This window comes from Carettochelys insculpta, chromosome 6, assembly GCF_033958435.1.
Source record: "Carettochelys insculpta isolate YL-2023 chromosome 6, ASM3395843v1, whole genome shotgun sequence".
NCBI classification, from domain to species: Eukaryota; Metazoa; Chordata; order Testudines; family Carettochelyidae; genus Carettochelys; species Carettochelys insculpta.
This window is the reverse complement of record NC_134142.1, coordinates 49,064,607-49,077,970: the sequence shown is the minus strand read 5'-3', so window position 1 is coordinate 49,077,970 and position 13,364 is coordinate 49,064,607. Positions and strand designations below refer to the sequence as shown.

Below are 13,364 nucleotides of genomic sequence, written 5' to 3'. Positions count from 1 at the left end.
GAAACTGGCTTGCATCATTTTAGCCTGTGTAGTAATACAAAAGCCATTTTACATGTTTTTTCTTCTACATGGTTCAGCTGTTTCAAACAATTTGGATCTATGAATGTCCAAATTCTCACAAAAAGTTTAGTTTGTTCTATCAGTAGCTTAAGAATTAATGTGCAGGTTTTCTAAATTCATCTTAAATGATTGAACAACAGCATTAAAATACTTAAAAACATAATTTACTAATTTCTTAGTCTAGCATTTTCAGCCAAGGACGAATTATGGTAGCCAATTTGTATTTAAATTGTTTAAAATAACTCTAGTTATAAACCTTGGATGTTATTGGTGCCTTGAAGCACACTGAATCAGTTTAATTCAACCTCAGTACAACAACTTGGTTACTCTTGATAGGAGATAGAGCCAGTTTGAAAGCAGTTGACATATAATCTGCCTTAGAATCAGCTTTCAATATATAAATAACCCACCATCCTTTTAAAAATACATTTAAAAACTTCTCTCTCAGCATGTTAAAATCAAAAAGTAATTTTAGATTACTTTTTGGCTCAATTTCTGCATTTACATGAAAAAATAAAAATACAGTTTTGCTGCTAAATGCAATTTCATGTATAATAAGCAGAATTGGATAGAGTTTTGTTTAATTTAATAAAAACCTCCACAGAAACTAATGATAGGAGTACTGTTTTAATTGGCATGATTACATTTTAATTGGCATGAAAAAAATTAAAGACAAAGATTTTAACTTCTAACAATGGTAAAATAGAGGGATATGGTTTTTAATATTACTTTCATCTAAGGTGAACAGTGTTGAATCGAAATACATTAGAATGAAATGTCAGTGGTGCGTACAGTTTAATCTGTGAAATTTTGTCCCCTGTGCTGAATATTACTCTGTCTCAATTGCATATTAAACAACCCTATCAAGGCAGGCATTGGCATCTGCTGTGCTGACACAAATTGTGAATTAAATGAAATTGATGTCCTCTGTCGTATATTTATGAAGACGGACCGTTCTCTGAAGTATTCTGTTTATGAAGAATTTATGATTGCAAACTGTTCCAGAACAAAAAAGTGGCAATAAATTCTTTTTTGTGACCCTACCCTCCAAGGGCATTGATTTCAGCTCCTGCTGCTACTTTTGTTACAGCATAAAAACAATAGCTAACTCTGGATTCCACTGAGGGTCTTCAGATTATCAATATTTGTACCATGAAAACAGAAGAGTGTAGCTGAGTGCATGTTTTCAAGTTATGGTCTCCTAAAAATATCATTTACACAATCCTACACAGTAGATTAATGTCTGTTGATCTAATTTTATTTATATTTTAAAGCTTATTATTGGAGAGTTAATTCATCACTATAAATCATGTGCCACTGACTGGAAATTGTACATTTTTCTACAGACAGGCATACAGCATCATGCTAAACTGTATCCTTTTGCCACAATAATTAAGCATTGCTAATTATAAATTCAAAATGTTATAGGATATGGTTATCCATATTTATTCAAAATTGTGCAGTCAGTAGCACACACTCGGTGCTTCTAATGAGTGCTGGACTCGCAGCCTTTTACAGGTTACATGAAAAAAAGCTTGGCATAATATAAGCAGGCAACCACATGCTTCCACTGTGATGCCTTTTGAGATACTGAAAGGAAAGTTGAGTCTTCCTGCACAATCCATCGTTGGCCTCTTCAGCACATTGATTATGCTTGGAATGCTCACTCTTGCAAATGTTAGGTAGTGTTTCTTTTATAATAAAAATGGTCTGGAAAAGTTACACTCAATTAATTTAATTGGTGGCCATAGATGAATGTTTATTCTGAGACACAATTTTTAAACTTTTTGGTGCTTTAAGTTATCTAAATAAGTGGCCTGATTTTCAGATATTCTGAGTGCCTGAAATTCCTATTTCACTGGAAGACTGTAAGTGGTATTCGCTTTGAAATTCAGGCCGTGGATTTTGGCCAGATGTTGGACCAATTCTAAGTTCAGACTTCCAAATCTGAAAACTTTTTCATAGGAGTCCATTGTTTAAAAATATATACAATGGCTACATTTAAAAATGTGTGATTTCAGGTGAGGTTAACTCATCATTTGTAAAATTTGATATACTTATTGGCTATGTCTACACTAGAAGCATCTGTCTAAACAAGTTACTGTCAGAAGAGATGTTCTGACAAAACTTCTGTAAACAGATTGCATCTACATAAAAAATTGGATTGATCTGTTGACCTGCTCTGTAGATAGGCTCTCCAGCGTATCTACATGAGTTTTTTGTAGACAGTTTCTGTAAACAAAATGTATTTTGTGTGTAGATGCGCTGTGAATGTTGTCAACAAAACCACAGTTTTGGCTACAAAACTCTCTAGTATAGATGTAGCCATTGTGTTGAAAAGTTATTTGGTTATCTTAGGCAATTGACAAGCATTCCTCGATTACTGCTTCACAAAGTTAGCCCACTGAGTACAATTTTGTCTTCTTTGTCCGTAATTGTTATGAAAACAATCTATTCATCACTAATAACCAGTTCCTGCTCTTCCTACCACTCAAATCAAAGGAAGTTTTGCCATTGACTTCATTAAGAAGGAAATTGGGCCCTAAAGGAGAATAAAGGATATAAAGAATAATATTGTTTGATATTGGTAATAACTTATTGGTCAACTCTCTTGTTGCTCGCTAATCTGTGTTGTGTTTTTGTACATAAAGCTAATCTCTGTTTTCTTTATCTAATACCTTAGAAAACCCTAGGAGAGAAGATCCAAGACACACTAGTAGGGCTCAGTGGGTCAGGTCCACGTGACCTACTCTCGCCTGAAAGTGGCAGCCTGGTAAGGCAGCTGGAGGTCAGAATCAAAGAGCTGAAAGGTTGGCTGAGAGACACAGAGCTTTTCATCTTCAATTCCTGTCTGAGACAAGAAAATGAAGGAACAATGACTGCTGAGAAACAACTGCAGTATTTTAAGGTAGTAATAAAGTTTTTCTTACTGGGTAGATGAATTATGTACCAGGTATTGATAATACAGTATACGTACATATGTAATCAAACATTCACATTTATATCTGCGTTTATATACGATGTGTTCATTTAATGTACTGTTGTACACTAATAGAGAAGTTATTTTTCTTCAGTAAAACTGCAAAGGGATGCTCTCCATCACCGGAAATTGCAAAGCAATTTGTGTTTTTTACTTCTCTAAGAGCTTGGCTTTGTGATACATTATTAAATTACATATTGCAGTATTTATAATGAACTCTTAAGTTCATGTAGTGTATAACACTCCAGTTTAATAGACATGAGATCTGAATCTCTTCTCACTTAAGGCAGGAGAAGTCACTGAAGTCAGTAGTCCCATTGGTGTAAACCTGGCACAAGTGAAAGAAGAATCACTTATTGACTATATTAGGCTGATACACCTACTATGAGACTGGCCACAATCTAGTCTTCAGCCTGGAACTGCGTGATTGTGGATGTAATTTTCACCTTCATTGTATTCAAACCATTGCCACCTCCAGCTGGGGCTAGGGCTCACCTTTGCGACTGTTAATATCATCATCATCGTCACCGTTGGTGTCTGATGCTTCTCTCCCTATTTCCTTCCAGGGCAGAGTGGCTTAGTTTCTGTAGATTAGCTTCGCACCAATCTACTATATCATCTACCCATTCTCTGTGGGGTATGCCTCTCCTATTCAAACCGTCCATTATGCCGAATACCAGGGTCTTGATTTTTCATTCGTTGTTCATTCTGCAAATATGTCCAAAGAGTTGTAGCTTCCATTTTATAACCTTCTGCAGTAGGTTCTCTTTTGGCTGTACCTTTCTATATAATTCCTAATTGGTCACCTTCTGCATCCATCCTATTCTCAGTCTTCCTATAACAACTCCTTTTGAATGCCAATATTCTTCTTTTCGAATCTTTCATTATTGCCCGTGTCTCACATCTGTACAACATGCTGCTGAATACACACATTTTCAAGATGCTCAGATTCATTCTTAAGCTAATTGCTTTGCTTTTCCAGATCTTATCCATTGCCTTCAAACTCACTCTTGCTTTTGCTATTCTAGTCGCTGTTTCCTTCTTACAGTCTAGCTCATACGTTGTGTTGCTCCCCAGATATGTGAACTTCTCTACATTATCTAGTTCAATAGCATTGACATTGATCTTCCTTCCTATTTCCTTATCTCCAAATGCCATTGCTTTGTTTTATAGTTGTTCATAATCAGTCCGTACTGCTTCCCTTCTTCGTTTAACACCTGCACCGTTTTTGCTAGATTCTCCTCATCTTCCTCAGTGATAACCATATCATCCGCGAACCTCAAGTTGTTAATTCTTTTCCTCTGCACAGATATCACTTCTACCTCTTCCTACATTTTGTCCATCACTTTCTCCAGAGGTGCAATGAAGATACTTGGCAATAATGGATCTCCTTGTCTTGTACCTCTACTTGTTTTAAACCAACTTCCCAACACCCCGCATGTTCTCATCACTGCCTCTGCAATATCATTCATATCCTTCAACAACCGTATCAGTCTGCTATCCACTCCATATGATTCCAACACCACCCAAGTCACTTTCTGATCTATACTGTCAAATGCCTTTTGAAAATCGATGAAGCAAGTATATACATTCTTGTTCTTTTGTCAAGCTTTCTCTGCAATTATTCTTGGTGCCAATATCTGCTATACGGTACTTCTATCTTTTCTCAACCCCGCTTTCTTGTTGTGCTATATGTTCTTCTATCTGCAATTTTAGTCTCTCAGTCACTATCATCATCAGCACCTTACCTAGATGACACGTTAGGGCAATCGTTCTGTAGTTCTTGCACTCCAATGTACTTCCTTTCTTGGGTATTGTCACTAGCACAGATCTTGTCCATTCCTTAGGTGCCTTTCTTTCTTTCCATGCTATATTATATAGTCGGTGTATTTCCTGAATCATGCTTTCTCCACCATATTTGATCATATCTCCTGTGATCTTATCATTTCTAGAACTCTTGTTGTTCTGTAGTCACTTCACTGCTTTTTCCACTTCTTCCTTCAAAATATCAGTCTCACTCTAGATGCTTGGTGGAGATATCTCTTTCAGTTCTTCAGTCAGTCTCTCTGAGACATTCGGGTTCAACTGTGCTTTGTATACATCAGTTGTCCTATCTTGTCCATTGCTGCACAATCTTCTCCCTGTTCATGAGCACTTCTTTGTTCTCATCTTTGATCGCTATCTGCTTTGGTTGCCATTTCCTATTAACATTCATAATTGTCTTATACACCTCCCTGGTCTTACATTCACCGTAATACCTCTCTATAGCTCCACTAACCATTTCTCCTTATCCTATCTGGCTGCTTTCCTTACCGCATTGCATTTCACCCTCTATTGCTGTTCTGCCATCTCAGAAACATCTCTTCCGATCTTCAACTCTCTCTTCTCTTGAGCCAACTTTAGTATCTCCTGAGTAATCCACTTCTTATTGATCTTTTCTTCTTCTGGAACAGTCTGCTCAACTGCCTCTTCTATAGTGATGGCTATCGCTGCAACTCTCTTATCTAGGTCTTTTCTCTGTGGTGATATTCTTAATCTTCTCTTCAACTGCTGCTCTGTATGCATTCCCTGTTTCTTCTTCACATAGCCTCGCCATGTCTCTTCTTTTCTTAAACTGTTTCTTACATTTTCTTTTGAGTTTTATCTTGATGTTTGCGATCACTAGACTGTGGTTTGAGTCTATATCCGCTCCCTGGAAAGTTCGGCACGGCTGTACTGATGTTATGCATCATCTTCTTATCAACATCATGTCTATCATGTTTTTGGACTTCCCGTCATTCAGTCGCCACTTCCTACAGTCCTTTTGTTGGAATCTCATGTTGGAGATCACCATCTCATGCTCTGTAGTAAACTCTAGTAGTTTCTCACCTTGTTTGTTTCTTTCTCCACATCCAAACCTTCCCATGACTCTCTCCCAACCTTCATTATCTGTTCCAACCTTCGAATTCCAATCTTCTCCGATAATCTTCTTCCAATCTTCTCCTCCACCGTCTTTGTCAAGTCTTAATAGAATAGCCCAATCTCTTCCTCCGTACTGTCCAACATGGGTGCATACACCTGAATGACTGAGATGTTGAACGGTTTTGCTTTGAATCTCGCTACCATCATTCTTCACTTATCAGCCAACCTATGAACCCAACCCCAATCGCTCAATTGGTATTGCGGACCTTGTTTATCCGGGTGACGTCTGAGCCAGCATCTCTTATCATTTAGTTGTACTGGAATCAGATTTCATTCATATTGTTATTTGACAGTCAGCGCATCAACACACATCTGACCAACCCTCCTCCTTCAACCAGGCTTGGGACTGGCATGGAGCTCATAGAGGCTTCATGGCAGAGTTCTGTTAATATGGACATATTTTATTTTTCCACTAGCAGAGAGCAGTGGAACAGTTTGGGAAGGAGTATGGTTGTGTTAATGAACCTCTGATTTGGCTGGACAAAAAAAATTGTTTTGTGTTCTTAGTTATCAGTATGGTAGCTCCAAAACATCACCTCCACGGTGTCACCTTGCTCTATGGATGATTTTTGACAAATTAAATAAGAAAGAAGAGGCATGAACCATCAGTTTTAGGGTTTTAGAATTCTAAAATCATCACTAATCTAAGGGTGAAGAGAATTCTCTTCTTCTGTAATATGGATTGAAGTCTCAATCAGCAGGACACAGCTTACTGAGTAAGTGAACAGTTCTGAAGGAAGTGACTGGACTAATGTCTAACAAACTAACTGCTGAAAGTGATTATCTTGCCAGTTATAGCCAAGCCATGAATCTTCCTGTTTTCAGGAAGATTATTGAGAAGTTTTCAACAATGCATATTTGGCATTTACTGGAGATGCCCATGTTTCCAAGACCTCTTTGAGTGAAACTATAGACCTGGATTAAGACACACCTATTGTTTGGTTATTTATTTGACAATTTTCTGGCAATGGACAAAACATGCTGATAATTTTTGTTTTACAATTGGATATTATGCTGATGAAATATGGTTGATGGGCCTGCAGACCTTCACAGTAATATATGCAAGTTATTAATAGGAATGGTTGAGTGCTCATTTGCATTGAAAATCAAGTCATTTATTTAGTGACTTAAGAGTCTAAGTTCATAGAGCCATACTACATATAGATACTGATTTGCTAATCCCTGCCTCAGGAATGCATACACAACTTGTCAAAATGATATAAACCTTTTATTTAAAAATTATACAAAATGATGTCATGCAAAGAGAACTAGTGATATTAAATAGTGTGGTACTATCACCTATGATGTAAGCAGAACACCTCATTACATGGTTGATTAGCTATTAATTATATTATATAAACAGAAAATTATTTATTTTTGAAATGTTAGCTATTAAAGAATAAAAAATAAGTACATCTAAAATATAGCAAGAGCATATCACTTTGTCATGTATATTAAACCCATCTTTGTCTCATTAAGTCTGAAATCCATGATAAGTAAGTTTTCCAGTCTCCACTAACCTCCTCAGGGGAGTGTATAAAAGAGAAAATGGATATAATTAACAAGATGGCAATGTATAAGCTGTATATTTGAAAGAGAACAGTTAGAACATTTTCAGAAACATTAAATATGCCACTAGTAGGTAAACCTGCTAGCATACTTTCCACTTAACTGAGAGATTAACCTTTTTACCATTGTTCATTATGGTATGTAAATCATTATTTCATAATGGAACTTTATTGTCCTGTACAGATGATACATATAGCCAGTGCACACAGAAAAAGTACTTCTTTTAATGAAATAAACACAGGAGTGTTTTGGATTTTTATTTTATGCAGTGCCTTTTTGTTTAAAGAAAAAAAAAAAGAGTTGCCAGTATTCAGCCGGCTCCCCGCCTCCAGCCAATCCCATTGTTGGGGCTGCCGAGGTGCAAATACGGGCACAAAAAAAGCACTGATTCTATAGCATTACATTTCAAGTTGTACATATGCTGCAGGAAAACGTTATTTCATTTTGCAGTTGTTTTCATTTCTTTTTTCATTTGAAGAAAAGGTTGAATATGATAAGTAAATCTGGTGGGAACATAGGATGGGAACACTAAGGTATGTAAGGCAAGATGTTTCATTCACTTCTAGACAACTATTTTGACATCTTTTTCTTTTAGGAAAATTAATGTTGGCTCTGTCTTAACTTAGGTGTTCTTTTATTAATGAGTGTATAGCTGCACTTTTTTTTGGGGGGGAATACTGCTGTGCAGTAAAAATATATAGCATTTTTCCAGCACTGTCCGTCCACATATCTGTATATGCTGTACAAGCTTCAATGAATGTGGCCTAGCTGAACCTTGGAGATAGGTATTGTTTGCCCCCTTTTAGAAATGGAGAAACTGAAATGCAAAGAAATTAAGTTTTTTCACCACACATTTTTCAGAAAGTTTTTGGCAGGATCAGGTGTAGAACCTAGCTGTGCCAAAGCTTAGGCCTTTATTTTAACTACAAGACCATTGTTTCTGTTTCTAGGTGCCTTTCAGTACAGTCCTTAAGTGATGAGGACTCTTTATTGTGTTACTCTTTGTTTTGATTTAAATGTCAGTTTGTGCTGGATGTGATCCTTCAATTTTTCTTCATTATTATTAGAATAGCTGCTAGCTACTGTTGTCATTTGCTATACTGTGTATGATTATTTTATTATATATTTTCCACAGCAACAGAAAAGTCATATACGTTCTGGTCAGCCCACTATTCTGTATGTTGCACTAGTTACTGAATACAGATTTAGGTGCACACTTGAGCACTTCCTCCATCGGCTTGCAGGGTGAGAGGTTGCTGCAAACATATTTCACACTCCACTCCCACGAATGAGACTCATTTCAGTCTATAGTGACACTTACTGCTGATCAACAGTGATGTTATGTGATCTTGCAAATACAGATTAGTCCAGCCTGGTATCGGGAGGAAAGTTGTGTTCTCAGGGACCTTCTATTAAATTAAGGGGGTATAAGATAGAGTGGGCTATTTTATGTTGCTGAATGTCAACATAGACCTTCTTGACTGCTGCTTAAGGCCTTTATTTCATACTATTGCTAAGCTCCGCCATTTAAAAAAATCAAGAATTAGAACCACAAAAAATGATGAGGGTAGTTTAAAAAGCACGGGATTTTTTTAAACAACATAAATGTGGGCTTTCTTATTGCTTTCCTAGTTTTTAAGCTTTTAGGGTTCACGTTTTCAGCCTTTTCTCTGCAACTATGAAGGCCAGAAACATGTTCATTTTTTAAATGATGCAGGAAATTCTCATATCAGCACGTAGCTCTAAAAGCCACATAGCATCACAAGCCAAACAAGACAGTGGATGTGGTTGCACCTCACAATCAGTCCATTCAAGGGCAAGCTTGGACTTGCTAGAATTCCTCTGTCTCAGAATCTACTCAAGCACCAGTGGATAAGCTGTTATTGCATGTTGCCAGTAAACCTTGGAAAGTGCCCTCCACCTTTCTTCTGGTTAATAATATTAGAACATATGCACAGTTGTGTCCATGATACCATACATCTTAGCGTTTTCTAATTTAAATTAATAAAAGACAATAAATAATGGGTAAAATTCAAAAGCCTGGTTCCTAAGGTTAGGTTCCCACACCTTTAAACAGGCACTGAAAAAAAATGTAGTCTGATTTTCAAAGGTGCTGAAAACCTGTAGCTCCCAGAGACTTCAGTGGGACTGGTAGATACTTAGAGCTTCTGAATATTATGGCAAATATTTAAAGTGTTGGCAAACATCTTCTCATTGAGTGTTTATAAATGTCCATGAAATGTAATATTTCACAGTTAGCAGTGTATATGTCCATTTCCATTCAGATTTTCTGTGTAAACATAGTGAACTTGCAGCTGCTTGTAATATTTGTACCTCTGAATCACTAGAAACACTAATCAGAAGAATATTTCATTGAATGTGTGACTAAGCATGTGAGATATTCCTGGCTGTTATTGTTTCAGACAATCTCTTTGCTCCCCAAAGTTTACTCTCTGATCTCCACCTCTAAGTTGTATTTTCCTCTTTAGGGAAATATGACTTAGATGGGGCTACTATAAGGTGGGTTATGTTCCCAGACAGTATTTATCATGCTGGAAGGCATAAAAAGTGGGGTTCCACAGGGATCAGCGTGGGGACCAGTTCGTCAATGTTGTCGTCAACAATTTAGATAATGGCGTAGAAAGTACAATTATAAAGTTTGTGGATGATACCAAGCTGGGATGGGTTGCAAGTGCTTTAGAGGATAGGATTATAATTCAAAATGATCTGGACAAACTGGAGAAATGGTCTGAGATAAATGGGATGAAATTCAATAAGGACAAATTCAAATTATTCCACTTAGAAAGGAACAATCATTTCGCACATACAGAATGGGAAATGACTTTCTAGGAAGGAGTACTGCAGAAAGGGATCTAGGTGTCATAGTGGACCACAAACAACATATGAGTCAACAATGTGACACTGTTTCAAAAAACCAAACATCGTTCTGGGATGCCTCAACAATAGTTTTGTAAGAAAAACAAGATAAGTAATTCTTTTGCTCTCCTTTGCTGATTAGTTCTCACATGGAATACTGTATACAGTTCTGGGTACCACATTTCAGGAAAGATGTGGAAAAACTGGAGAAGGTCCTGGGAAGAGCAATTAAAGCAATTAAAGGTCTAGAAAACATAACCCAAGAGGAAGATTGAAAAAAATGGATTTGTTTAGAAAGAGAAGTCTGAGAGGGGGCATGATAGCAGCTTTCAAGTATCTAAAAGCTTGTGGAGGAGGGAGAGAAATTATTCTCCTTTACTTTTGAGGATAGGACAAGAAGCAGTGGTCTTAAATTGCAGCAAGGGAGGTTTATATTGGACATTAGGAAAAATTTCCTTACTGTCTCAGTGGTTAAGCACCGGAATAAAGTGTCTAGGGAGGTACAAATGAAAACAAAGGTTAACATTATATCACTGGAGATTTTAAGAGCAGGTTGGACAAACACCTGTCAGGGATGGTCTAGATGATGCTTGATCCTGCAATGAGTGAAGGGGAATGGACTTGACCTCTTGAGGGTTCCTTCCAGTTCTAGAAATATATGATTCTATGATTCTCAGGTTACCAAATTTTTTTTATTGAAACAACACATATTGCAGCAGATAGTTAATAATCAGTTAGTCAGTCAATCACTTTGTGTAGTGCTTTTCAGTGTAACTATCTGCAAGCATTGCACCATATTACAAATCTTAAAAAAAATTCAGTTAAACAAAACTCCGTGGATAAAGCTTAAACCGTGTTTAGGTAAGCCTTAAAATTATAACCACTACATTTTTATTTAAAAGGAAAAGCCTGCTACATGGATGTACAAAAAGTAAGGAATCCAAGATGTGAGACTTTAGAAAAACACCAGTACAAATACAAATTTTCACTCTGGGTGAAAGTTGGATGCCAGTGCTAAGACAATGGAGAAATGTGTAAAATTGTTCCTAAAGGTACAAGCAATCTGGTTTGCTATTTCATACTGAATCCGTTACTATTTTTGTAACAATACTGCTGGTAGAGCGGCAAACAAAGATTACAGAAATTCAGAGTCGATGTAACAAAAGCATGCAGAACACTTTCCAAATCAACAGAAGTCAGGCAGGTTTTAATCTTTTCTATATATCGCAAAAAGATGAAAAACATGTAATAATTTTAATATTTTTATCAATACAGAACTGTCCAAAGTCCCAAATCTTTTCACAGACGATGAAGTCTTTACTTAGTTTTAATTGGCTTAAACTTTAACAATCTGGAAGACATCCAGAATGGGGCCGCATGAAAAATTCCCTGATTAAGGTCACATTCAAAAAGAGATGCATCTGGGGTGTCATTTACAAAACAAAGAGAAACTCCAGGAGAGAGGTTTTTTTTTACATCCATGCTAGGGCAACTTTTATGTAGCAAATGATAAGGAAGTGAGAACCCAATCCTGTGGCGTTACATTACAAAACAATGAGAGATATTCTGAGTAACTTTTGCTAAAAATGCGAGATTCTGCCACTGACCTTGAGAAGCATAGATGTTTTCACATCTGTAAGTTAATTATTGCTGTTCGAGAGAGTTCACTTTGTGCTTCAGTTATGATTTAAAGCCACAATCATATGAATTCTTGGGTAAGGATAAATATCCTACCTAAGACTGCAGCCTGCCTCGCTCCATTCTCTTTCGATTGTGGATTGTAAACTGTGGATACGCTGACTGTGCTCTCTCTTGCTCTTTTTTTTTGTTTGTTTGTTTTTTTTGCAGGTGCCAAATCTCATGTTTTCAATAATCAAAGGTTAAAATTAATTGCAGGTTAAGCTTTGTCCATTTTAAAACATTCATCCTATCCTGTGGCTCCCTGGAACAAAAATGGGGGGAGGAGCACAAAGCCAGGGAACGTCCACTGCAAGTTGTGAGTGCCCTATGTGGTGTGGGGCATGTGTAAATAGTTCTCAACTGGCCACTTCCTTACGCTTAGATTCATAAGCAGCTGGACTCAAGTTAAGACTCTTCTGAGGCTGATTTAACCTGTGACAGGGAACAAACCAGGTCCCAACAGCCCCCTCCCTTGGCTGGCAGAGACTGGATGTATCAATGAATCAGACCCTTTGGGTCTTTTTATTTCATACTTTGCTCCCCTCTCACCTTTCTATTATCCCCCCTTTTTCATACAAAATAACCCTCCTCTTGATGTTATCACAAGAGGATCTGTCTACAATAGGCAGATTCTCAAGGGGTAGCAATCATTGGTTTGCTCTCTAGTTGGCAGCTGGTACAGTTTAGTCCAGTACCCTTGGGACCTGACTGGTGCCAAACAAGAGAAACTGCCAGACCATACGAGGTCAATATTGTGTAACAGGATTATCAACACTTCCGTTGCTCACTGGTCTCTTAGAAGACTTTTAAGAGTAATTTACGTAACTAAATAACAGCTAAACAACAGCACAGAACACTCAGATCCAAGACTGTTGGCTGTAAACAAACTTTATGGGACTTCAGAAAACTGGTCAAAATGTAATTGTCAGATTATGGATGTTGCCAGACGAGAGTTTCAGATTAGAGAGTTTCAGACTGTATCAAGTAGAGTGTCCGGGGGTTGGTGTTCTTAAGACCAATTTTGTTCAACATCTTCATCAGTGATCTGGATGATCGAATGGATTGAAACTGCAGCAAGCTGAGGACAGGGAGTGAGGTAGATACACTAGAGGATAGGGATAGGGTCCAGAATGACCTAGACAAATTGGAGGACTGGGTCAAAAGATACGTGATAAGGTTCGACAAGGACAAGTACAGAGTCTTGCGCTTAGGACGGAAGAATCTCATGCACTGCTAG

General features: G+C 37.3%; 1 protein-coding gene across 1 annotated transcript in view; it reads left to right on the top strand.

Annotated features, from left to right (window-relative positions):
• Positions 1-13,364, top strand: part of AKAP6 (A-kinase anchoring protein 6) — a 260,386-nt gene that overhangs the window by 193,926 nt on the left and 53,096 nt on the right. The window contains exon 10 of the mRNA XM_074997551.1: positions 2,744-2,968. Within this exon, the coding sequence (XP_074853652.1) occupies positions 2,744-2,968 (225 nt within the window). The remainder of the gene's footprint in view (positions 1-2,743; positions 2,969-13,364) is intronic.